The sequence below is a fragment of the Camelus bactrianus genome, chromosome 2 (assembly GCF_048773025.1).
Source record: "Camelus bactrianus isolate YW-2024 breed Bactrian camel chromosome 2, ASM4877302v1, whole genome shotgun sequence".
Taxonomy (NCBI): domain Eukaryota; kingdom Metazoa; phylum Chordata; class Mammalia; order Artiodactyla; family Camelidae; genus Camelus; species Camelus bactrianus.
In genome coordinates, this window is record NC_133540.1 from 35,170,459 (window position 1) to 35,196,803 (window position 26,345).

Below are 26,345 nucleotides of genomic sequence, written 5' to 3' on the forward strand. Positions count from 1 at the left end.
TCCTCGTTGGCACCAGATGCCATCCCAAGGGCTGAGAAGAACATCAGCCACCTCTGCATCTGACAGCGAAGGGGGAGAAGGGCACTTTGTGCTCTCATGCTGAGCACGGGCTTCTCGTGCCTTCCGGGGCAGGTTGCTTAACTCTCTCTGACTCAAGTGAACCTTCCTGCCCTGTTCTCAGCCTCTTGTGCTGCTCTCACTTCCAACACCAATCTCAGTGCCAAGACTGTGTGGGCTTTGGTTTCTCCCAGGGGACCAGCGAGTCCTTTCAGCCTCAGGTCTCCATCCCCGCAGGCCACGTGCCCCTCCCGCTGCCCGGCCGCTGCTCCTCGCCAGCGGTCTTTCCCTGCTTAGGGCTCAGGTCACAGACTTCTGCCTATGACCACCCAGAAGCCCTGCATCAAACTAGAATTCTATTGCAAGCTGTCAGCACACTTACATTTCCTTTATTAAATGTAAGGCCTTTTGAAATTTTGTAACTCTTTTAAAATTTTTAAAAAATTCTTTAGTGCTTTAAAATTTTCAGGAGTTTCACACATATGATTTCATAAATCCCATAATAACCCCTTTTTTGCCCCTCCCCCGTCTTGCCCCTCCCCCCCATCATGTCCCTTCCCCTCATCTTGCCCCTCCTAGCTTCCCTTTCCCCACTGGTAACCATTACTTTGTTCTCTATATCTGTGAGTCTGTTTCTTTTTTTGTTTTATTCACTAGTTCGTTGTATTTTTTTAGATTCCACATATAATTAATATCATACGGTATTTGTCTTTCTCTGTCTGAGTTATTTCACTAAACATAATGCTCTCCAAGTCCATCCATGTTGCTGCAAATTGCAAAAAAAATTAAATTTGTAAATCTTAATAACTTAAAAATTTTTTTAAATTATTTATCTTTTGAAGTTCAAGAAAGATGAGCTGGTTTAATCTTTTGTCCTCTAACTGCTCACTTCCACAACTCCTTTGTGTTAAAGCTCCCTTGCTTGAGGTTTTAATGACATCTTGGCCTAATCATGTAAGTTTCCCCCTGTTTTTTCCTCTCATTCAAGGTTTTGGAATATATCTTACTTATTTTAAAACTTGAGGGTTTTGTCTGCTTTTACATTGTTTTCTTTCCCCCTCGTCCACCATTTCCCAGGGCAGGCTGTAGACAGCTCTGAACCTCTAGCAGCTGTGGTGGAGGGGGAGCCTGGTCCACTCTCACACATGCCCTCTCCCCTCTTACCACTCAGTGGCTATGACAAGGAGAAAGGAAAGGGGAGGGGTTCCTTCTGTGCTTGGCCACAGTGAGGGTGCATTTCCCTTTATGCTGGTGTTGATGCTTTTCAGCCTGACGCTGACTATCTGAGTCCTCTTTGTGGCGGATGGTGAAATGCTGGCTCTCCTTTGAGCACAAATATAGGTATTTTGGGGAGGTCCTTTCCCAGCGTATATTTCCCGCCCGTGGGGATTCTGGTTCTGGCTGAGCCATCTCTCTGCCAGCCCTCTTAGTAAGTCCCAGCAGCATCGAGTAATCGATGATTCTCAAAGGAGACACAATCACCAGTTCCCAACACAGTAGAAGTGAAGATGATTTGGACACCTTCAAGTTTAATAAGTGAGTTTTTAGGCCCCAGGCTCCCTTGACCTGGGGTTTGGGCTTGAGGATAGAGGTGTCTTGCTGAGGGTAAAGAACAGACAGATTTGCCTTATTTCCTAAATTGCATATTCCCTAAATTCAGACCTACCCTCTCTGGTAACACCACCTTTATATTAACTGGCTGTGTCATGGTTACGAATAGTCCAGTTTCTCTAAACTGGCTTCTCTTTAGGCCCTGTGATGAGATCTCTGAACTTGTAATGTGGAACATTTGGTATCTTGTGTCCTCATCTTTGACAAAGACTCAGCTGTAATTCTTGGACCAAAAGAAAATTCTCAGTGGACATTCTGTGCCATGCCTATTACATCAGCTAGGAATGCGTGGAGAGGCAAGTAACCAGATAAAGGTTAGCTTAAGGTAACGGACTTACTTTTCTCGTGTTAGAAAAAAGCCATGGGGAAACTGTCCAAGGCTGCAAAATGGCTTAAAGCAACCAGGCTCCACCCATCGTCCTACTCTTCCTTTTTTAAACTATGGTCCGATCTGACCAGTATACCTCCAAGTATCATATTCCAGATTGAAGCCTCTGATCGACTCATTCTTTTCCTTCAATTCTGGAAAACAGTAACTTGCTGGGAAAACTCAATAGATATACAGTTGTTCCTAAGGGATTGGTCTCAAGATCCCTGGTGGCTACCAAAACCCACCGATGCTCAAGTCCCTACAGTCGGTCCTTCATTTCCACGGGTCCCTTATCACTGGGTTCTGCACCCCAGGATACAGAAGGCCGACTGTTCTGCCACTGACGTATCACTGAGAAGAGCAGAGTTCCTAGGTAGGAGGGAATCTGGGTACAACTCCCATTTAAACAAAATCAAGATGCTATTAGTAATGAAGCTTTGGTGGAATGGGTATTAATGCCTCTGCACTCTTACTAGATGTTAAACTGCATGAGAGCAAAGGTCCTGTTTATTTGTTCGCTGTGATAGTCCTAGTTCTGTGCCTGGAAATTAACAAATCATGATATACATTTTGAATGCATTAGGAAGCATACCATAATTTTGGTTTGCCAACCATCTTATATTTTTTAGAACCACCAGAATAATAAAAGAGAGGGTGTCTAAAAATAATTACAATAATATGGCAAAAATGAGCACATTTTATGACACATTGGAATTCCACAAAATGGCAATTAGATTACTGAAACTGAATCTCAAGCATGGCATGAGTGAGCTTAAATAAGAATAAGTCAGCTTGCCTTGGCTTTCTAATACCCTCAGAGTATGTGGTACTCTGGCTAGAGAATTGCTACACTTGAGCAGCTATGAGTACCACTGGCTAATATACATCTCATCACTCCTCAGAATATCCTCTGGATGCTGAAAAAGTCCTTGAGAGTTTAAGTTCTTGGCCCAGAACATAGAGCTGGTAATGGCTCGGCCATTACAATGTGCTAAGGACTCTAGCCGCTGAGTCCTTCAATTTAAAAATTGAACTAAGTCTATTCTTATAAATGCTTCAAATGTGTTCTGTACATTTCTTTACAGTCTTAAGCAAGTTGTAATAAAAAGGAAACCTATACTTTGGATAAAGGCTTTGTGAGATGAACATAGGTGATGTAGATTTAACCAGCTCCTGGCAACGAGTATGGGGGTGTACTTCCTCTGGGCTCTCAAGTTGTATGGTTCAGCCAGGGAACTGGACCATCGAGGACTTGCTTCAGGGAGGTATGCAGCCCTGGTGAGCATTCTGAATATCTGTGACTTGCACCGAGTTCCTGCAAGGGCTGGCGGGATGAATGGTTTATTTGTACACTCCCCGCAGAAAAGGGCCAGGGATTGAGACGGATGCCCCACTTTCTCCACCCTGCTTGATATCACCCTCCAGGCAGGTGAGTGAGTGAAATCGTACATCTAGCAATTTAATGATATCTGCTGTGGGTGCTTGCACAAGAACGATAATGGGGAGTGTTGCACTGTCACGAGCCGGCAAGAAAGGTCAAAGCCACACGTCGTGCGGGCAGAGAGCCAGTCGGAAGGAAAGGGAATTACCACCTGTCCTGGAAATGAGGCACAGCGTGATGGAGATGAAAGAATTCTCAACTGAAGAGCAAGAAACCTGATTTCTAACTTGGCCTCTGCATTATCAGCTAGTTCTGTGAGCAGGTGGAAGCCAGTTAACGCCTATGGGCCCTGTTTCTTCATTTACAGACTGGTGATGTCTTAAGTCTTAACGTTCTTTGATTTCATCCAGACATTTCTCAGGATCTGATAAACATTCCACATGATCTAATAAAAATTTGAGCTGTAAGGAATCCTAGGTAACGTGTGCTCAACATTAATAACTTTAAAGGACGACATAACCTTTGTATCTTTGGTTTTTTTTCCCCACGTTTTATCTAGAATTTCTTTAGAAGATATATTTAAATCTAATTTAAATATAAATTAGATTTATATTTCCCTGGATTGAATTTGTAGTTTTAAATATGTATTTCCTTTTCTTTAATAATAGGAATTTCTCACAGACTTTTTATTTTTAATACCCTGCCTTTTCCAAAAAGTATTTTAAAGTAGATTTATAATATGTTTAAGTCATCTGACCTCTGGGCATATTTTCCTTAATCACTCTGCAAGCTAGCATTTATGCAATACTTTATTTATGCAATAGTTTCTATTTTCCCAGCAATGTAGTAAGTGCTTTTCCTGGGTTACTTTAATTCTCGTAACAATAACTGAGACAGATAGAGTTGCCATGTGCAGCTTTTTCATACAGAAACTGAGGCCCAGGAGGGTGGAGTACCTTGTCTGGGACCCAGATTTGTGAGAGAGAAGACAGAGAAACTGAGCCTGACGGTGCCCGTCTGTGGACAGCTGGGCCAGGGGCTGGGAGAAGCGACTTAATTGCCCAGATTTCCACTTTTGGACATAATCATGTATTTGGAACTACGCTTCAGACCCCCAGCTCTACTGACTTTTTTTTTTTTTTTTTTTTGCCTTTTTAAAATTCCTCCCCTGATACTGGAGCTCCGTTTAAAAGCTTTATGATGAGAATTTTAGAAACAATACCAAAGGAGAGATGAAAACATTGTTCCTTGAGCTATATTTGGAATATAAAAATTTTTTAAGAGGTCTCTTAAATTTTGATTATGATTAAAGTGACAGTAAAGATAAAATAACTATATTAAATTACCCTTTTACATTAGCTGTTTTCCCTCTGTGGGAATTTAAGTTTCAGAAATAGAACTATTTTCCCTGATTCTTTCTTTTACCAGGAGTCCAGTGACTGGGTAAATGATGACTGGGTGAATGAATGATGTGTTTTTCAACTTTGGGAGCACGAGGGGAGGGGTGGATGTAAGTTTTATTTATACTGAGATAAAGCAAACACATAAAAACCTGCTAGAAAGTAAATGTAAGGGCAAGTTCATCATTCAGTATTGCCACGTGAGACGATTACACGCTGTCTTTAAATTATGGGATTTTATTAATGCATTTTATGCCCTGTGTAGTCCCGATGTACAGTTATTTTTAGAATAAACAGGAGAATATTTATACCTAAATAAAACTTCCTTTGGCTTGACACGGTTTCATAATGTAATGCTATAATGCCATTATCTAAATTGATTTCTAAAGGGTGGTAATGATTTCTAACGGGTGGTAATGATTTCTGTAAGCTCTTACTAACTTTTGAGATTAAGCATGTGGCTACAGTTGTGATGGAAAAGACTGACTCCTGGGCATTGTTCTGGGCACCAGGGAAGCACTCGTGGTGCAGCGGTGGGCGTACCACACAGCCCCTCTGTTCCGAACACTGGGCTGAGCTGGGAGATGGACAAGCCAAGGTCCTGCTTCCACAGGAGCGCCTGGTCCGGTGGGCAGGAGAGACGTCCGCTGGCTCGTGGTCGCAGACTCCACTTGCAGCTGTGCCTCATGGTGTGTCTGCAGAGCATGTCTGAAAATAGCCACTCCACCTGTCTCTCAAGGCTACATTCCAGTCCGGGACATCTGCTCCTTTTGTTGCTGAAAAGGCAATAACATTTATGGCATGTACAGTTTGTTTTATTAATTCTAATACCATCCATACCTTCAAAATCAAAAAAGGTGAAGGGAAGAAGTAATTTGAAATTTTGGGGCACCATGAAATTTCTGAGGGATTAAGAATTTTCTTCGAGTGAGGATAATGAGGGAGGGGTGGATGTAAGTTAAAAACGCTAATTACCAGTGAAAAAGTGAGACATTTCTTTAAAATACAAAATGCTAAAGTGAAATTCACTACAACAGTATACAGTCTGCCAGCTAAAAATTGTTTTGATTTCCCACATTTCAGTGAACAACAGTAGTTTATAAATATCTCTAGAAGGAGCATTTCTTCTATACCTAATAGAATAATTTGCTTAGAAGCTGGTGTCTATGCCGTTCATTCGTTCATTTATTGTTGGTAATTATCACATACCTGGTGTGTGTTAGGCACTGGGGATTTATCAGAAAACAAAGCTCATTGTAGAACTTCAAATCTCAATTTTTATTTTTTTTCGGGGGGTAACAAAATAAGCTGTTAAATACATAATATTTACGTGATAATAGAAAAATACAACAGGATAAGGAGTAGAGACTAGCAGTGTTGGGGAGGGGTATTCTTTCATATGGGGATGTTCTAGTGTCTCTGAAAAGGGGGCTTGAGTGCTTTTGTTCAGCCGGGTGTCTCCTAGACTCTGTCTGCCCCTTGCTGAAAGCAGGCATTGTTCATACAGCTCCTGGACTTCTTTTTCTGTCTTGACTCACTTATTTCCTCACCTGTATCATCAGAACTTGTGTCCACAAATCCTCTGTTTTCACCTAACACTCTTCACCTAATAATTTAATCTCACATTATTCTGAATTTGATGACTTGATGTCTAAACCAGCTCTTTGAGTTTCCAGTGAATTAATCGGGTTTATCATTACTGACATGCAGGCATCTCCAGCTTTGCAACCGACTTGTACTTCAAACGTTTTTGCCTTTAAGACTTTTGAACCAGTTCTTCTAAGATAGAGGTTTGAAAAGAGGGAGAAAGATTCTGACCTGAAGCTTTTCTTCCCTTTGCTCAACGGATTGCTGTGTGTAGATGCAACATTTTATGTATGGAGTAACTGCACGCTTTCCTCTGAAAGGACCCGGCTGATCTCAGACTACTTGGGTGAAGCCTCAGTCTGTGCAAGCTGGCCACAGACCTATGAAGAGAGAGTGTTCTAGAAGCCCTGGTGCTGACTTGTAAAATATTACATTGTGTTAGGCAGCAGTGGTGCAGGTATTAATGCAGGTTTGATATTTTCATGTTTACATCTTGACCTTGAAAGGAGAATGAGAAATCCTATCTATGGTATACCATAATATTGTGGCTTTAAAATCACAAGTAGCCAGGAATATTAAAAAGAAATGAAAGATTTTTATCCTACAAAAGAAAACCAATTTAGAGTTTTATTCTTGGTATTACGAGTCAGAGAGTGTAGAAGGTAGATATTCGTTGATAGTCAATACCCAGTGTGATGGGTTAAAAAAACAATTTTAGAAAATGTAACTGAATAAATACCAGCCTTTTTTGTGTGTTGGAATGAAGATGTCCCCTGCTAGTATGGAAATAACAAAGGAAACAAATGCTTTTAAACATTGCTGTGAGGGGGGGAGAAATTCAGCATTTCTATTTATAACTTGTACAGAGTCCCACATAAAAATAGCTCCAACTAACAGATTTGCTCATATCTGGAATACAAAGTTGTTGCTGCCCATGACTTGAGGAATTCTAATAAGAAGAACGGTGGCATGGGTAAATACTGAAAGTTTGTCATCTTTTCTGTGACCCCAGTTTTCATATGGGGAGAAAATCTATGCCTGAAAGACTCCTGGATTCTATGTTGGGCTTTTTGTTACCTTCCAGGCTATGGGGCTCTGATTGTAACGAGAAGGATGCCTTTGCCTGCCTCATCCTCACCCCATGAGCTGGATATATTATTGATGGTTGTATCTCTGTCAGTGAAATATTTGTCAGGCTGATAGATTTACCATTTCATTCTTCTAAAGACTAATTTTGTTTGGTGTGACAGCAAAATATTAAGAACTTTAGAAGTTAATGAGAACCCATTCTTTCTCTCTGATTTCCAGCGAAGTTTCCTGGGCTATGCCAGTTTTAAAGTTGGGGAGCTACTGAAGTCGAAGGAGCAAGTGCTGGCTCTGAGCCTGAGGTGAGTCTCATGCTGTTAAAGTTAACAGCCCGTGATGTTTACGGAAAGCTGGCTGGGTTCGAGAGTCACAATTCTCTCCGAGGCTTAGGTGTCAGCTCTCAGACTAGCTTACATTCTCCACTGCAGCAAGTTGCAGTAAAACAGCAGTTACTCAAGTTCACATTCAAGTTTGTGTTTCAGATTGTCAACGGATATCAGCTCTTGCAGGGAAAAAAATGACATTATTAACAAATGAGTGGTGGCCAGGTGGGAGCAGGGGGATGGACTAAAACGGTGAAGGATATTAAGCGGTACAAACTACCAGTTATATAATAAGTAAGCCACAGGGATGTAATATACAGCACAGGAGACATAGTCAGTAACATTATAACTTTCTATGGTGCACAATCTATAAAAATTTCAAATAACTATGTTGTACATCTGAAGCTAACATAATATTGCAAGTAACTACACTTTGCTAAAAAATTAAAGTGATGAAGCTCCTTGAAAGTAAGAAAGTAAATAGAAATTATGGGCATGTAATTAAATAGCATTTCTGTTACTTATCAGAATGTTACTTTTTAAATCAAGTGAGTTTCTGGGTTTGAAGTATGTTTACTAGAGGCAACATTGCAGATTTATAATAAAGGGTAAGTTGATTGTCGTTTTTTAAGCTTATTTTGTTGCTATGCTATTAAGTTTAAAGCAAAGTTGAAACAGACTTATATTGCAACAGACAACAGATCAGAGATGGTTTTGAGTGTTAGTACAATTTGTTTTTATCCAGAGGATGACACACCAATCTCTAGGAAGTTGCATGGTGTTTTGACACTAAGAAGAATATTAAGTAAAATAATAATTTCTTTTTAATTTCATTGTAAGTTTGAAAGAATTAGCATGTTATTTTCTAAGTGTATAATAACTTTAAAATTAGGTGTACGTGGAGAACACTGCTGTACAGTATTTATGTAGTACATATGAGCATAAAATCGTATAGAACAGTACTTGAACATTTTAAGATGCTCTTCTTTTGATAAAACATAGGGACAACTCTCAGAGAACAGACGACATGTCTCGAGTTTGTTTGCCCTCTGCCCCAGCCCCCAAGGACCCACTTGTACTCAGTTTATTTCGGTATAGATGCCAAGGCTTATACTGGCATGTGTACTGCTGGCTGTGTTCTTTGCTGATTTTCCTGATCCTTACAGTTTTGCATTTTAACTTAAGAGATGGTATAAAATAATTTCAAGTAATTCATATTCACGCATAAAAGTAAGTGCTGATCGATTCTAATGAGGCTTTTTCTTTTCATCTTTTCTTTTCATCTTCTTTTTGGCTTCCTTTTGGCTGTGTCTCTTAAACATGTTATTTTTTTTCTTGTATTTTATTTGGGAAGACACTTAAAAATCTTTATAGTTTTGTGGTGTTATTTCCAATAAAGTTTTGCTGTGGTTATTTTCAGTTTGAAGTGTGTAAGGGCCAGCTAAAATGCCTGTTCATCACTGTCACTGACATCCTGGAAGGTATCTATTACCCACCCAGCCTGGCGGTTAGATTTGACCCAAGTGCCCCTGGATGCCTGATAGGAGATGTCAGACATCGAGCTTGCTGAGAACCCCCAGTAGCCCCATGTTTTCTGTGTGCGATGCGTGGCACTTTATTTCTCACCTTGCTGGTCACAAACTGTGGAATCGATTGCATCAGAACTGTCGTTAACATCGGCGGCATAGATCCACAACATTTAGACACTAGCTTTGAAACAGAAATCAGGGGCCCAGAAATTCTTAGTGAACTGAAAATCAGTGAACACACACAATACCTCAGAGAGAGGCTAGGAACAGAAGGATCTAGTTTAGAGTACCACATTTAGAAGGAAAAAGGAATATAATAATCTCAGATTTAGAGGAAATTGAGGCACATTGCCACTTTTGATTTTAATACTTCTGCTTCTGATGTATTTAAGTTTGATGTATAAAAGGAAAACAAATTCAACAACAGAATTGCGTTTTCTAGAAAAAAGAAAAAAATAATTTTTGAAAACCAATTTTGAAATGGCTAGGTTATTATTTTTTTCCCTTTTTGTGTTTTGCTAAATCTGTGGATTTCTCTTCCTATGAACCAAATGCATTATAGACTTATCATAACCTTTTGACTTCTGGCGCTTTATGTTTTTACATGTGCTGTAATTTATCTTCTTTCCACTGACTTGTTGGCCTCTGAGATACTGAGCTGGAGGAACATTAGGTCAGGGATAAGAAGCATTTTTTTGGTTGTTAGTTTAGTTTTGTTTTTCATATTCCTTTGCACTGAAAATATCTAACTTGTATTGCTTTTACATTCCAGTCATTATTTTTAAAGAGAGAATTTTCAGATTTCTGTAAAACAAATTCGCAGGAATAAGAGTCTTTTGTTGGCACCATTCTTTCTTGGTGAGTTTCCCAAAATCCATATAGTTTTGTTTGTGTTCACTGTCCTTTTGAGTTGCCTTTTATCAGCCAATTCAGATTTCAAACTCTCAGACTACTGCCATGAAACACCGTAGTTTAATCTGGCCACTGTGTCATATGTGAACTAGAATTTTTGAATTTTGCACTGAATCTTTTTTTTCCATAGAAAACTTAAAAGGGCAAGAAGTGTGTATCTTATTTATAGATTTAGACTCAAATTTCATGAAATGTGATATGATGCATTTTTGAATTACACAGTAAAATTTATTTGCATATCTTGGGGAGAATGCCTCCAGTACAGTAAGTGCTTTCTACTCATGTAACTAATCCTCGTTTGGAGGCACAGTCACTGAATCTCTGTGTGGGTGTTCCGGTACCCGAACCGGACTTGGTGTCTTGGTAACCCTTTTACCTGTATATTACATGTACTTTGTTTTGCTGGTTTACGTGTGGTAGTTCCCATCTCCTCTGACTTCTTTTAGATCTGGAACCATGCTTTCTGGTTTTGTTCTGTAGTTCATTGCCATATAGTCCTGCCTTCCACACTGTAGTGTAAACCAGCTGAGGTTCTTGCATGGAGGATTACAATTGTAGGCATGAAAGACACTGAGTAACCTCAAAATAACAATGATAATAAGAAGAGGAAGCTACTATGAGATACTATGTGCCTTATGCTCTGATAAGTATATCAGAGATGCTGTTTCATTGACCCTTATCTAATTAGCCTATGATGTTATTAATTTTTGTCATTTTATAAACTAAGAAGCTGAGGTCTAGAAAAGCAGGTAAGTAATTTGCACAAAACTACAATGCTCTTAAGCCCCAAAGCCAAGGTGTGAAGCCCCACATTTTTGACTACAAAGCTTATGCTCTTTTTTTTTATTAAGTTATTTTGTGTGTATGACTAGCTTTTGTTTTTCTGTTTCATTTCGTTTTTTTCATTTTTTAAATGGAGGTACAGGGGATTGACCCCAGGACCTTGTGCATGCTAATAAGCACGTGCTCTACCTCTGCTCTACCCAGCCTTCTAAGCCTGGACTCTTAATGACCCACTTCTTGTCTCCTTTGACAAAGGAGAAAACTGAGATCGAGTTAAAGCAGGTCACACATCACGTGACTGTAACAGCAGAACAAAGCAAGGACTCAGGTCCGGGACCACTTGTTCAAGGTGTCTCCCACATCTGTTTCACCACAGTGCCTCCTTTTACGTAAATGAAGACCTAATGAGTGTTAACAGGTCCTGGAGAACTCAGAAATGTGAGCTGTGATGGCAGAAACTGAGACGTGGCCTGCTCTGTTCAGGGGCAAGGGAGACTGAGCTCAGGAAACCTGTGGAATCTATCCTCATCCCAGAACCATGGGCCTGAACCTGGTTTTCTGCCCACACACCTAACAGCTATTTGCTCTACCAACCTGATCTGAGTCTCTTGAAACCATGACAAGCAGAAATTTGGAACATCATAGTCTTATGATTTAACAACAGAATGGAGAAACGGGGAAAATTACGTTGTTAGTAAAGTAATCTAACAATCACAAAGGTAGAAAGAATGGCCAGGGGATAAAAATTCTTTCCTGGGAAATCCTTCTCAGAAGAACTGGGGCAGATGGAAGTGTTCTGACCCTGTCTGAGAGCTGGTGCCTCACAGTTCAGCTTCCATTTGGCGCTTGTTCAGTCAGCAAGTATCTATCGTGAATTTTTCATGCGCTAACTGCAGCGAGAGGCTCTTTACAAAACTTTTAAAATAGCAGCAGAGTTCATATTTTGCAGTTGGTATTGCTAATAACACTGTTAATGAAAAAAATCTCATGATTTGTTGAGCATTTACTAGCATGCAAGGCACATGCTGGGTGTTTCTCTCGCACTATCTTATTTAATCCACACGGCGTTATCATCTCCGTTTTATAGCCACTTCCGCAACTGCCAATTGTACAGGCAGGGTTAGAATTTGTTTTGGTCTGAGCTTGTTCTGCTTCTTTTTTCCTGCCTCATAGAAAGTTAATGATCTAATAGAATCTTTGCTTTCTTCTCTTATTCTGTCTTTTGGAGAGTTTTAGAGACCTCAATTAATTTTTCTTAATGCTTTAATTTTAAAATTCAATTTTATATGCATGTGACATAGTGGAGGTTCAATAAATCTTTGTTGGGATTTGGTTCATGATGATGACTTTTTAAAATATTTGTATGGGTGCTCAATAGAAAAACCTGGTACCATTTATTTCCAAGTGGAATCCACCTAAATTAGTGACTATAATGCAGTCTAAGCATTAAAATCTATCTGAGACAAGGAACTTTCAGAGTCTTAGTGAGTGATAGATTGTAAGTTGCTTGAAAAGCTGAAAACCTTTCTTAGAATTCACATGTATTTCCGTGTAGACCGCATTACCTTGTCACAGAAACTTTCAGCTCATCTTACTGTCTGCTTTATTATTTCTTTTGTAATCTTCTACATGTAACCCCCTCCCAAATTAAGCAGACATTTATGTAATTTTATCAGATTGGATGTGACAAATTGTTTTTGATTGCAGATGTGGAAGAACATATCCATAAAAAGAGAACGTATGTTTCCTTTTCATTTGTTACTTCTGCTACGCTTAGCACAGAGCTGTCATGTAACACACAACATGAGACTTCTGTGAGCCTAGATAGACAGGTAGTGCTACGGTTTAGAATATACACCTGTATGGAGGAGCTATGAAAGAAGGTAACAGTGAACTTCTACTGTTTGTTTTTAAATTTTCCCTATTTCACATGACATTTATATGTGCATATACCCATGCAAATATCTCATAGATTGTGTGGATGGATGTGTGTTTGTGCATCTATATTATTTTAGGACGACTTTGCTTTCTCACAAACCGTGACTACTTGTTTTCCATTGTTGTCAAATGCATGTGCTTGGGGAAGGTAATATCCAAGTATGAAGTCTTTTTTTTTTTTTTTTGGTATTTTGCTTAATTTAACCTCCTTAAACACACACACACACAAACACACACACACACAGACTTCAATTTTGTTACTAAAATTAAAAGAACAACAACAACAAAAATCACATGTTTTAACTTAATCTCCCAAAGGCATGTTCTTAAGAGCTGGAAGCAGTGTTAAGGAGAAAGCATACTCAGAGTGATAGAAAGATGAACTTGTCACTAGCAACTCACAGATCGGGAGCTGAGCATGTTCTGTAAGCCATAGGGCAGTGGATCAGAATAAGTTTGTTCCTGAAATGCGTGAATGCTTCAGAACCCCCAGGGTACCCTGAGATCAACCTTGGCCATATATTGACAATAGAGTTTTAAATGATAAATTTATTTTTTATTTCAAATGGAATTAAATATTCCTTTTTAATTTCCTCTCATTACTCTTCTCTACATGCAAAGAATGGTTATGCAAATCTTCTTACTTTAAGCATCAGATACAGTCTTTAAAACTGCATGTGTGATGAGTACTTCTGTAACATCTTTTCTTATCAGCATTTACTTGAACTTCAGAGATGATTTAAAAAATCACATCCAGGCATCTTTAGAGTGATGTATCTTTTGAAAATGTTTTGTTCTCTTACAAGTCACTTCCAATTAGTTTTTCTAGGTACCAGAAAGTAGAATTACAGCAAAAAGTTCTGATGGGTCCCAACACGAAGTCTTATTTGTGTCAAAAACATTTTGTACGCTAAAGAAGGGCAGTAGGCATTGCTTAGTGGTCAAAAAGCTTGCTTTGAGAGACAGTGGCATATCAATGATTTGTTATAAAGCAGAATAGCATTAAACTTTATTAAATGCACTAATGGGAAAGTTAGAGGATGGGAAGGCATGTAAAAGCTAACTTAAGTGATGCTTTTGCCTAGAATCTTCTAAAAGTGCCCATCCTAAACCCTGAAAGCAATGCCCAAGACCGCTGCCTTTCCCCCGCTTTGGGAGAGAAGGACAGGAAAGCATGCACCTCAGTAGCAAACGCGCACTCATGCTCGATCCAGACGCACGCACATGGGGAGAGCCTCGTCTCCTTGGAATGCTTTTCCCACTCTGCTTTTGGCCGGATTCAAATGAAGACAGGAAGCCCCTCCAGGACAGCTCCTCTGATTCTGACACTGACTTGGACCTTGTAAACATGTCGGAAGAGGTAACTAACACTACTGAGGTTTATGATGGTTAAACGGTTCAAATGTCTCATCTTCTTGCATATTCTCATAACCCTGCCTGGAAAGTTGGTAGTATTCCTGTTTTACCAATAATAAAAATGAGGGACAGTATGACTTCCTAAATTCCCACAGCTGGGGCAGGATGGAAATTGGGAGAGAAGAAGGGTCCATGATAAGGTATATTTTATTTAGAATCTTAGAATTAAATAATTTTGAAGACTGGAAGAGATCTTGGCACATCAACTTCTTGGAGCCCCTTACTGACCCGGAACTCAAATTCAAGAGAATTTTTTAGACAGATCAATGTTAGAAAAATGTTCCTATTTTATCGCAGATTTCATCTCCTTGCCGTGTTCCTGGCTGTCCTTCATGGAGTTAAGTAGAATAAGTCTCATGACTTTCTCTATAATCACCTTTGAAAACAGCTTTTTTGCCCAACTTTGAATCTTCTCTCCTTTTTTTCTCAGAAAGGAATGTGATGTAGTGCAAAGTGCAGCAGACTTTCCTACCAGACTTGGGTTCAAGTCCCAGCCCTGTCACCCCAGGCACGTTGTTGTTCTCTAACATCTGTTAAGGGAAGTAGTAACAGCCTCCCTCCCGGGGTGATTCTGGGCAGTTAATACATGCAGTGAGGTTCCATGCATTAGAGAAAAACACTAATAAAGATTGTTTTCGTTGCTTCTTGCATTAAACTTACTGATTCCTTCAACCATACCTTAATGCTTTGCTTAGTTTGCTGACTTAGTTTGTTGAAATTCTTTCTTAAAATATGACATCCACAATTCTTCAGATTGGTCAGTGACAGAGGGGTTGATTTAACCTTTGATCTGGGACATAACATTTCTTTTATCTGAGGAATGCATGCTCCCTTGAAACCTAAGTTCTGGTTTTACTCAGGCTACATCAGATTTGCATTCTTATCAGGTGGCAGATACCAGCAAGGGGCATGTGGAAAGGATTTGTGTGGTTCAAACAGGCAGCATTCCAGTAGAGTTGGGGGCAAATATAAAATTTGTTTTGACTTGAAATTTTAACAACATAGCATTGAAATTAGGACAGAAATTCATAAAAGTAACACAGAGTAGCAATTGCTTTTAGAGTTTACTGATGCATTTTATTGCTGAATCTATCAAAGTGTCTACAGAAATAAATTCGAGTGAAGTTTCTCAGGGCTGGACTGTGAGAAGGAAGAGAGACATCAAAAACAGAAGCGGGGGCATTTGCTTCTGAAACTGATTCCGCTCTTCTACGTAACTGTGTTAATGTCATTTAGGAACAAGACTGCCTAAAATTGTCAGAAAGCTATACCGTGAGTCACTTGATAATAACTGTTAAATGATATCAATTTATGATAAAATCAGAGAAAGCAAAGTATGCAGAAATCATGGGATTAGGACAGTAGAGGAGTAGAAAGAGTATGAGATTTAGAGACATGGCTGAGCTCAAAGCCTGGCCTTTCTATTGCCTCGCAGGATGGCTGGTTACTCTGAGACTCCAGCTTCTTATCTGTGAAATGGGGGTGACAGTGGAGCCATCTTACAGCCTTGGCACATGAGTCACTAATGTGAGATGTTTATAACAGTTCCTGACACATAGTAAGTGCTCCATGAACGTTAGCTGTAGTTTTTACTATTTTTTCCTTTTATTGATTAGCTCTTCTGGCCTTAGGTCATTTGATGTTGATTTTTGTTGTTCCCAGGTGAGAATTAGATGAATTATATACAACTTGTCTGCAAACAGTATCTGATGCAAAGCAGGTGCCCATCCGGCTTGTCACCTATTATTAAAATTATCATCGCCATCAGTATTATTATTTCCCATTTCATCCAACTAGACTGTCTTTCATTTATAATTTAAATGGCTCTGCAGTAGTATATTCTGCATTTTTCTTTATGTTCCTGATCCATTTTCATGAGGCTGGAGGTACGGCCATGGAAACCAATTAGCACTTCTTTAGTTTGCATTGTTCAGAAGATGTCATATTTGTCAGATTGCAAATTAGAGTTTTCAGCCGCTGAAGGGACAACACGTACTCAGAGTACACTTCAATAGCTCCTCGTTTGTATAGAAAAGCCTGAGATCTTTCCTCTTTTAAAATGCAAATCACATAAAGTTAATATCTGTACACAAAGACCTACCTGCTTAAGAAGTTGGAGAGCTAATTTGGCTTTGAAGATAATTTGCAGGAATGATTAGGCCTGCAAGGAATTAGAGTTGACCTGAAAATTTTGTATTGGATTTGCTCATATTTACCAAAGTCGCTTTCATCATTATTACCCTGTATTTCTGCTTCTGTGCACACATTTATATCAGCTTTTTCCAAGCAGTGTTATTTGGAACATTGGTAACTGTTCAGCTTTTAGTATGATTTCTTTGAATGAAGAAGCTTTATGTCAAGTAAATTGGAAAATGCTATATTTAAGAAAAAAGTGAGATGAGTTACCTTATTGTGGAACTTCTTAGAGCCTCCATTTGTCCTCCAGGCCTTGTGGGACCTTCCAAGGAAACATGGCCTAGAGCTTTTCCCAAATTAATTTGAACACAAGAAGCTTTCTTCATGGAGCCCCTATTAACAGCGCATCAGCCACTGCGTTTCAAGAAAAACAGCAACATAGTTGAGAAAATGCTGATTTGGGACAACAAAAACAAGCAAGTATTTTCCAGAGAAATACACGAAGGACCCTGCATATGAATTCATCCACTTTTCCCAAAGTGAACATTTTTTCTAACGCACACCTCTGTAGGCAGGCGTGTGGTCTTCATCCAAAGGAACACTCACTCCTGCACACACACAGCCTCCACCTCCATGCGTTGCACTCCGATCAGCATGCAGTCAGCCACCCTGATTTCCCCCACCCCCTCTTGCCAACCTTTGCTAACCCTGTGGCATTTTACACCCAGGGCATGACCTATATAGGCACCAATTTGTGAAGCTGGTACAGAATGTGTGGGAAGGGGAAAAAGGAGTGACAATATACCTGATCTCTCGTTACGTTCATTGACAGATTCTTTTTAAGCTTGCGTAAGTGGACACACACTTACTTTCACAATTACCTAAAATCATAACTACCCAAACTGAACTTAGGTCTTCCCCTGAAAGCTCTGCCTTTTGGTGCTGGTCCTTTCTTGGTTAAACTAAGAACCATCAGGTACCCTAACTGTAGCCCAAGCTGGAAATCTCAGCATCATTTTCAGCTCATCCCTTCTACAATTCTCATCTGATCGTGCTCTTTTCCTGCCTTCATCTTTATATTTCTTCCTGTCCCCACCCTGAAATGAACATGAACATGAACATGAAAATAAGTGTGCAAAATCCCTCAGCCAAGATACACAAGATAGTAAGTCTGCTTTTTCAGCCTCATCTGCAGCCACACACATCACCCTTGACACTGATCACCACTTCCTTTGTCATTTATAGTGGCTTATGTGCACGTAACACTTTCTAAAGGTGGAGTCAGAGTCTGTATTTTTTTTTTGGAAACTCCTCCAGGTTTTGAGCTCAGTTTCAACTTCAGCCAACAAGACTGCGCAACAGTGTTTGTACGTGGAGATGGTGCGCGTTGGACTCTTTCCAACACTGGTGTTCTATTGTCTTCCCTCCAGTTTTTGGTATTTCTTGCCCGGGATGGTCTTACCCATCTGAAGCCCCTGGTATTCTCCAAATTTACTCTTATTAGGAACTGAGAGGCAGTAGTCTACAGGCATGTCAGTGAAAAGGTCTGGTCACCATCCCCAACCAGGCTCCTCAATTTCCTATGACCAAATTGACCATTTTCCTATCATTAGGTTTTTGAGGGGTCCCTGAAGAAGCAGGTCAGAACTCACTGTTCCTGCCCCAGCTAGCACAAGCTTAATGACTTCTGGAAGGTCACTATTCTCAACTGTTCCCATTGAGGTTTGGCTTTGTTTTTCCATTTGCGCATTGTCAGTTCCACTTAATATAGATGAGTGAGCTGGGCTGGAGGTACCACCCTTGAGGAACTGCAGAAAGTTGCCTGCCCCTTAACAATGTATTCCCCCAATGTATTGTATTGGCTCTAGCCTAGGATTCTCCACCCCAGTCCGTTAAGTGAAATTCACTGATGCCTGTTGTTCTGTGAAATAGCATGGCTGGCTCATAGTAAAAGTATGTTTGAAAGAAATTGTTTGCAGTAAGACTTCAGTAGGTAAGGAATGAAGTCAGGAAAAGGAAGACAAATATAGTTTTATTAGTGGAAGATAGGGAAAACTAGAAAATACACAAAGTCATATGGTAAAAGATTTTAAGAAGGCAGAAGAAAAGGATGAGGTCAGAGCTAAAAAGACGTAGAGTAAGAGTGAGGAAAGAAGAGAACAGACACAATTATTTGCTCCACTTAATTACTTTTAATACCAATATAAGCAAATTGTTTTTCTCAAGGCAGTGCTACAAAGGGGTTGGCTGCTTCTAACAGTGGGCCCAGCCTATTTTGTGGGTGATCCGTTGGGTGCCTTGATCAATGTGCTCAAACTCATTGGAATTTGATAGAAAAAAAATTAGGTAATTAAAGGTTCTTCTGTATACCTCATGTGGCACTGGTAAGTTTGTTGCGTCATGAGACAGTTTACCATCTTACATAGAAAGTAAGTTTAAAAATTAACTGAAATCATTGAATGAAGGTTTAATTGGATCTGATTTAAGTGTTACTGTATATATATTACATTATTACAGGCAAATGAAATGACAAAATTTGCTTGTAGATACATACTTCTTTCTGATGTTTGCACATGTACATTGGAAAGTAAACAAACACATTTCTTTAGAACTTAATATAAAGATTGATTAAAAACAAATTTAAGGTGCTAGAATAAACTTGGTCTAATCCTCATCCGTCCATCAAAGACCAGAGCAGAAAAGTTGAGTTTAATTTTATTTTTATCTTCCTCGACATCGATGAAATCTCTCTAATTCAAAGCAGCTTTAAAAGTTTCAATCCTAAACTTAGAAATAGTGTATAGTGGGGATTATTCTTCTCTTATCTAGAATCAAACTGAAGATTTTCCAGGGACCTCCACAGTAAATAGGAGAGACAGTCGCTAACAGTTTTGGGGTTTCCTTGTTTGCTGGGCAGACTGCCAACTAACACTAAATTTCTCGGCTATTGAGACTTAACTGTGGTACCGGTAAGCATGAATTGCTTCTGTGACCAGGAGATATAGCTTTTAAAGCACTTTAAGGATCAGCCTGTGATTATAACACTGGACAAAGTTAGAGTTTCATTACTGTCACCAAGAGTTGAGTTACTTCAAATTTCTTCATCTGTCTACTGATGATAATAATGCCACTGAGATGAGCTTAAATTATGGGTTCATAAGATAGATTTTAATAAAAGGATCTTTTTATACTTTAATAGGGAAAAAAAACGTTTTCTCTCTACCTCTTATTTCATGCCATCTCTTCTTCCTTTCAACCCCCACTAGTCCTTGAAACAAATACTATTTGAGTGATGTTATCTTTCCCACCAAGTTCATTTGAAAAATATATTGAGACAATAAAGGCTATGTGAAGGTTCCACAGAGTGGAGAAAAGGTGAAAAACACATATAATTGTTTTCATAGTATTTGCTATGAAATTGTACCATTTTTTCAGATTGTGTTTGTAAATTCAAAAAAGTTTGTGAGTTCAAAAAGCTAGCAGGAACATGATGAGGCAGCAAAACTTGCTGAGTTTTAAGGCTAAAGTGAACAAAAAAATGGGAATACGTGTATTCTGGAGAGTGTTTTTCCTTTTTTACACCCTACAAGCCCATTCCGCAATCAAAGTTTCTCAGGCTTTTCACCTAAAGCCTTCCGCATAGAGAGATGGAGACAGAAAGGATGACTGATGAGTTTCCAAGGGATGAGGAGATTTTCCTTCTGAAACTAGTTTTAAGAATAGAATCCTGGGCAACTCTGAACCTAGAGGAAAGGTTGAGAATGGGGGACAAGCAACATTTTGTAACAACAGATGAATACTTATTCTAGGAAAGCCTTTCCCCTCCTGTTTTTGTCATACATATTAATATTCAGAGCATAAAGCTGACTTGTGAGCCTCCAGTGCAGGCAGTAGGATGGCCATGCAGATTACCTCCCATGTTAGCTGGGACTGGAAACCAAGTCACGTCACTTCTAAGTAAAATTGTGGTCCAAGTTCTGTCATTAACCAAACATATAGCTTCAGGAAGTAGCTTTTTGTGTGTGCTTCAATTTTATCATCTCAAAAATGAAGATTTTGGATTCTGTGATGAGCTGTGAGGTCCGTAGGGGTAGGAGCCCGAGGACTGTCTCCATCTGTGACTTACTTAATAGGGGAACAGGGTCAGGGAGGTGGGGGTGGGGGGAGGCTGTGGACAGAGGGAGGTAAGGAGGTCATTTTTTCATTACTTAGAGGGCCCAACTAGTGAATTACACAAGGAAAAGTATTGGTTTTTATTGGATAACCTCCATGTTCCTGGAAAACAGTCCTTCCAGGATCAGCTTTAACTGGGAAGTCTAGAAACAGAGGTACTGCTTGGACTTCTGAGGGCAGCTCACCATCCTCATCTATGATTGGGAGTAAGAGGACCTCACAAGGTTAACATTGTGGTTTTTAAAAAGTAATACATGCAATGCAATTAAAATAGTGCCTGGTGCATAGCACCCCCCCCCCAAAAAAAAGAAAGCAAGCAAGCAGCTGTCATCATCATCATAAACCCGAGTCTCATAACCCTAAGCCTGAATAGCTTTTTCTTTTTTCAAAAATGAGTATCCAGCAACTCCTGGCTGTTTATTCCTGCTGCCTTTCGTCATACGTTTCCTCCACCTATGGCCAGCCTGGTCCAGTGGGTGATCGATCAGTGCCAGTCTCGTTGGGAAAGTGACATTCAAGCAAAAACTTGAAGGAGAAATTATCCATGTTTTAAAATTCATTGATAAAAGGGTATTTTAAAAAGTATCTGCTCAATGCTCTCAATAAAGTTGTGCAGCACATCAATTTATTAAACAATGGCAGGACGCAGAAGAGAGACTCTAATGTTAAAAACATAATAGCTTAAATAAAACCACACTGCAAATAAGAAATAATAATTTGATACTGCAGAAAACTTAATCAGCATAAAGGAAAAACACTCCTGTGTGTTTTTCATTTATGACTCACACAGAATACTTCACTTCTGACACTTTTGGTCACCAAATGTGTGGGATTTTCCCCACACCAGGCAACTCTCTGTGATACCAACTGCATGTCCCACAATTCAACTTAATTCTGAAACTAACCAGACTTAGTGCAGACCCCACAAGTTTAGGGCTCAGCCCCATAAGACTGCCCCCGACTTCAGATGCCAGTCATAGGTAAGTAGTAGGTCCCCAGGTTACCCACAAGTTCTGTTCGATTTGATTACATATCAGAACTTCCCATGACTCTGTCCTTGGATTTAGTCATTTTCTAGAACACTTCACAGAACTCCAGGAAGCACTTACTTACGTTTACCAGTTTATTGTATACTAAAGGATATCGTAAAGAATACAGATGATCAGCCAGATAAAGAGATCCATAGGGCAAGGTCTAGAAGGGTCCTGAGAGCAGGAGCTTCTGTCCCTGTGAAGTTGGGAGGCACTACGCTCCCAGTACATGAATGCTTTCACCAACCCAGAAGCTCTCTGAATCCTATAATTTGAGACTTTTATGCAGGGTTCATCATATAGGTATGATCGAGCATTCACTCTATTTCCAGCCCCTCTCCCCTTCGAGGAAGGCAAAGTGTGGAGCTGGAAGTTCCAAGCTGCCAATCCTGTCTTGGTCTTTCTGGTGACCATCCCCCATCCAGAAGCCCACCAACCATGGACTCATTTGAACAAAAAATACTCTTATCACCCTGGAAAGTCCAAGCGACTTAGGAGATCTGTGTCAGGAACCAGGGTCAAAGCCCAACACTGAGCACGAATGATTCTCCTAGTGCACTTATCACTTGGGGAATTATAAGGATTTTAGGAGTTCTGTGCCAAGAACTGGGATGAGAGACCTCTCTCTATGTATATTTTTCTATTATTTCACCATCAGTAAAGCAAAGGATAAACCCAAGCAATATTCCAGATTTTAAAACACTAGTAATAATTGTGTCCCCTCACTTTTCCACTGCTTCCACCACCAGTACCACCACCAACAAAATAGTGGTTACTGAATGTTTGCACAGAATGTCTTGTTTAAGCTTCAAAATATTTTATAAGGTAGAAGTATTATTGTCACCATTTTATAAATGAGAAACTTAAGCTTAAAAGTGTTAAGTAAATTGTCCAATACCACACTGCTAGTAAGTTCCAGAGAAAATGAAAAAAAAAAAAAACCAGAATGAATAAGAGAGAAAAGAATTCATAGGCACAACAATTTATAGGTTTGCAATAATGTACTTATTTAAAGGAAGAGATGGCAGATTCAGTAATCAAAGTCAGATTAAGATAAAACTTTCCTGAGAGCCGCAAGTGTAATTCAAGTGAGTTTGCTGTGTTTGACATAAAAAGTAATGAACAATGACCAGTGTTAAGTTATATTCTGGTAGTTTTTAAAGTTTGAAGTTTTAAGAGTGCAATGGACTGAAGTATCCCCGCAACTGCATCTGTTGAAGCCCCGAACTCCACGGGGACGGTATTTGGAGATGGGCTCTTTGGGAAGTAACTGAAGTGAGACGGGGTCATACGGGTGGGGCCCTCACAATGGGATTAGTGCTCCTCTAAGATGAGACCCCAGGGAGCTTGCGCGCGCACTCTCTCTGCCATGTGAGGGCGCAGGGAGAAGGCAGCTGACTGCCAGTCAGGAAGAGATTTCTCACCAGAATCTGGCCACGCTGGCGCCCTGATCATGGGCTTCTGGAAGCATTTTCTGTTGTTTAAACTGCCCAGACCATGGTATCTTAGAACAGCCTGAGCAGGCTAAGGCAAAGAGGGATTTGGTTCCAACAGAGTTCTTTGAATATACTTTAAAGTCATATCCCCAATAGATTAACTGTGTTTTTTTTGTTGTCATCAGTAAAAATTAAATTATAAAAGTTATCACCATTGCTGCACATCTGTAGTGAGCCATAGACACGAATCTCTGCTTCTCTGCTTCAAGGAATGGGGTTATTAAAATTGTCAAGAATGAGGCCTATTTCAAAAGATACCAAATGAACTTTACAAGAAGGTAAAACTGATTATTGTGCTTGGAAATGGTTAGCAACGCAGGATAAAAATAAGTACAGTACACTTAGATGTGGGATGATGGTCCATGTAACCAGAAGAGACGTCATTTGTCAGGTTGCTTATGACTGCATTAAAGAGGCTGAGCTGGTCTGTGCAACTTATATTCATGAGCTCTCAAAGTATGGGGTGGAAGTATTTTTGCATCTGGATGCAGTTCACACTGGAAATACCCCTGGAAATAAAGTTTGGGGGGCTCTGAAGGGAGCTGTGGAAAGAAGCTTTTCCATCCCTCACAGAACTGAACAATTACCTGGTTATGGTTCAGAAAGCAGAGAATTCGAGGCAGAATTACCTTGGAAGCACATCATGAATCAAAACATTGCAGATTGTATATGGAAGGAAATGTGATGTTTAAACGAGACAGTTCTCTCAGTGCATAAGGGAGGCAACTCCAGGCACAGAGGGGGAGTACAAGGAAGTCCATGCCGCCATATGAGAGGATCTAATCTCTGAGAAGACACCTAAGGAAAAAGTTAAAAAGAAGCGCTAGAGTTATCCCCAAATGTCTCTTGCTCAGAAGACAGATCAAGTAGAGCAGAGCTTTGGCGTGGGCTTGGGAGAGTTGAACCAGAACACCACAACTGTATGAAGATTTTTCAGATAAGGACAATCAACTTACTGACCAAGAAGCTAAAAATAAATACGTTTAAGAGTTACCACAATTTCATCTTTTGGTTTTCAGAAATAATTTAAAAAAAATCAAATGTGGGCTTCTGGTTTCTGCTATTCTTAAATATCTGTGCTGCTGATGACCTGTGAGGTGACCTTGAGCCTTTCTCTTAAACAATCCGGGCCTCAGTGTCGACAAAGCGAATTGGGTGATGTTTAAGGTTATTTTCTGCTTTAAGCATTCTGATTTTCTTCAATCCTAATTCTGAGTTCTGAGGACTTTATCTTAGAATAAAAGAGAAAACAGCTGCATTCAGGGTTATTTAAAGCTAGTGAAACTTACTTGGAACACAGACTTCAATTCAGTTCTCAAATATTTACCAAAGGGTATATAGTGCTCACTCTTGAATTGAAAATTTTAATCCTGTGACTTTTCATTTTTACTGCCTTTCTGCTTCCTGTTAGAATTTCAGTCTGCCAAAGACCAAAAGCCATTTGTTTTCCTACATGGATTTTTAAAAAAGATGTGATATGACCTTTTAATTCCTCAGTGATAGTCTTAGAATCAGAAATCTTAAAATAATGTTTTAAAAGGGAGATATTCAGATAACAAGTAATGGCTTTCTCATGCACTTTATGTTGAAAAACAGGTGCAGGCCATTCGATTTATTCCTGCTGATCTTCAGAATCTATTTAGCATGAATAAAAGCAGTATACTGTATCCATACAGCAGGGTATCTTGAACTTTGCCTTAATTACTTTTCTTCCTTTTAACAAAAGAAGTTCTGTAGAAATCTGTATTGTTCTATCTAGACTGATTTAACTGTGAATCAGTCACATTTTGACCTCGAAAATAATTACCAGATGATTTAGTAATGCGTTGTTAAGACTATGTAGCAGAACAAGTTAAAAATCAGAAAATGGGAAATTTCAGATCTTCAGAGTATTTTTAAATTACTGCTGCCCTGTCTGCCCGTGCATATTTTGCCTAGCTAAACGGAGTTTCCTTATTGTGGCAGGAACTGTTACTCATTCTCGGGTGACTGGTCACCACACGGAAGCCCTGTGTTCCAAGGTCACCCTTCATCCACATGGCTGCTCATCATTCTACCTGTTAGTCCACTCCCTACTATGGCTCTGATGCCCTCTGCTCCCCAGCTTTATTCTGATCCCTGAGGTCCCTCCTCAGCCCCGACCCCTATCCTCATTCATTTCTCTTTGTTTAACTGGAAGCTGGCTCTCTCCTCTGCAGCCCCGCCAAGTGGCTGCCCTTCATACCTGCTGCGGGATGAACCTCCTCTGAAAACTCCCCAGAATTGAGGCTTATGGCTTCTGACATACCACTGGGTCCTCAGCATTACTAGGGTGGACCTCCCCTCATTTCATGAAGATCTTAACTTGCAGTTCACTGTGTCTCTTCAGCATTATTCCTCCTATACATTTTGGGATTCAGTGGCCACCACAGATGATCATTGGTCTTTCAGGCTTTTCTCTGTCCTACCTCAGCAACCCACTCCTGTGGTCATTCCCTTGGTCTTGTCGTTAATCCCATCCCCACCCAGAGTCCTAACTTTAAGTTCATATTTAAGTATTCTATTTTCTGATTTCCATCTCCTATGTTTCCAGTATACTCTTTCTAGTTGCTCTTTGACTGCACCAACTCATTGACTGCAAAGTCATGTTTCTACCCGCCCATCCTCCTCCCCCATATCCACTCTTCTTTTCTTATCCAGTTGAGATTCCATGGTCCATCACTGAGAAATCACAATTTCTTCTCATACGTCCTCAAATCCTGTGCCCCTTTTACTGTACTCCTTGAGCAAAGTATAGGTAGATTGAAAGATAGGTAGGTAGGTAGGTAGGTAGATAGATAGATAGATAGATAGATAGATAGATAGATAAAGTAAAAATAAACGCTACAACAAAAACTGTGATCAAATACAACATTTTGTTCACCTCCTCCATACTTGAGTCTCTGTAGCAGTGTGGGCTAGGAAAACCTGACTTCCATGAGGCCAGGTTTCAGCTGGGTTCCTGCCATAACTTCATGGGTATCCTCACTGGTACTCTACAGTCCTACTATATTTCCCCGGTCCATTTGCTCTCCCACTTTCCTGGACTGTTATTTTACACCTCTTTGTTCCCAGAACCTCCAAAATATCCCCCCTCT

The 26,345-nt window shown here is 39.8% G+C and overlaps 1 protein-coding gene and 1 pseudogene across 10 annotated transcripts in view; both read left to right on the plus strand.

The window, feature by feature from the left end:
• The window catches only part of INPP4B (inositol polyphosphate-4-phosphatase type II B), a 687,800-nt gene that overhangs the window by 432,609 nt on the left and 228,846 nt on the right, over nt 1-26,345 (plus strand). For 9 of the 10 annotated variants that reach the window (XM_074378084.1, XM_074378080.1, XM_074378065.1 and 6 more), the window contains one exon: nt 7,715-7,794. In XM_074378084.1, the coding sequence (XP_074234185.1) occupies nt 7,715-7,794 (80 nt within the window). Of the gene's footprint in view, nt 1-7,250; nt 7,380-7,714; nt 7,795-26,345 lie in introns of those variants that run through there. The other variant, XM_045516412.2, reaches the window with a different exon arrangement.
• Nucleotides 14,179-25,091, plus strand: LOC141579422 (large ribosomal subunit protein uL18-like; annotated as a pseudogene).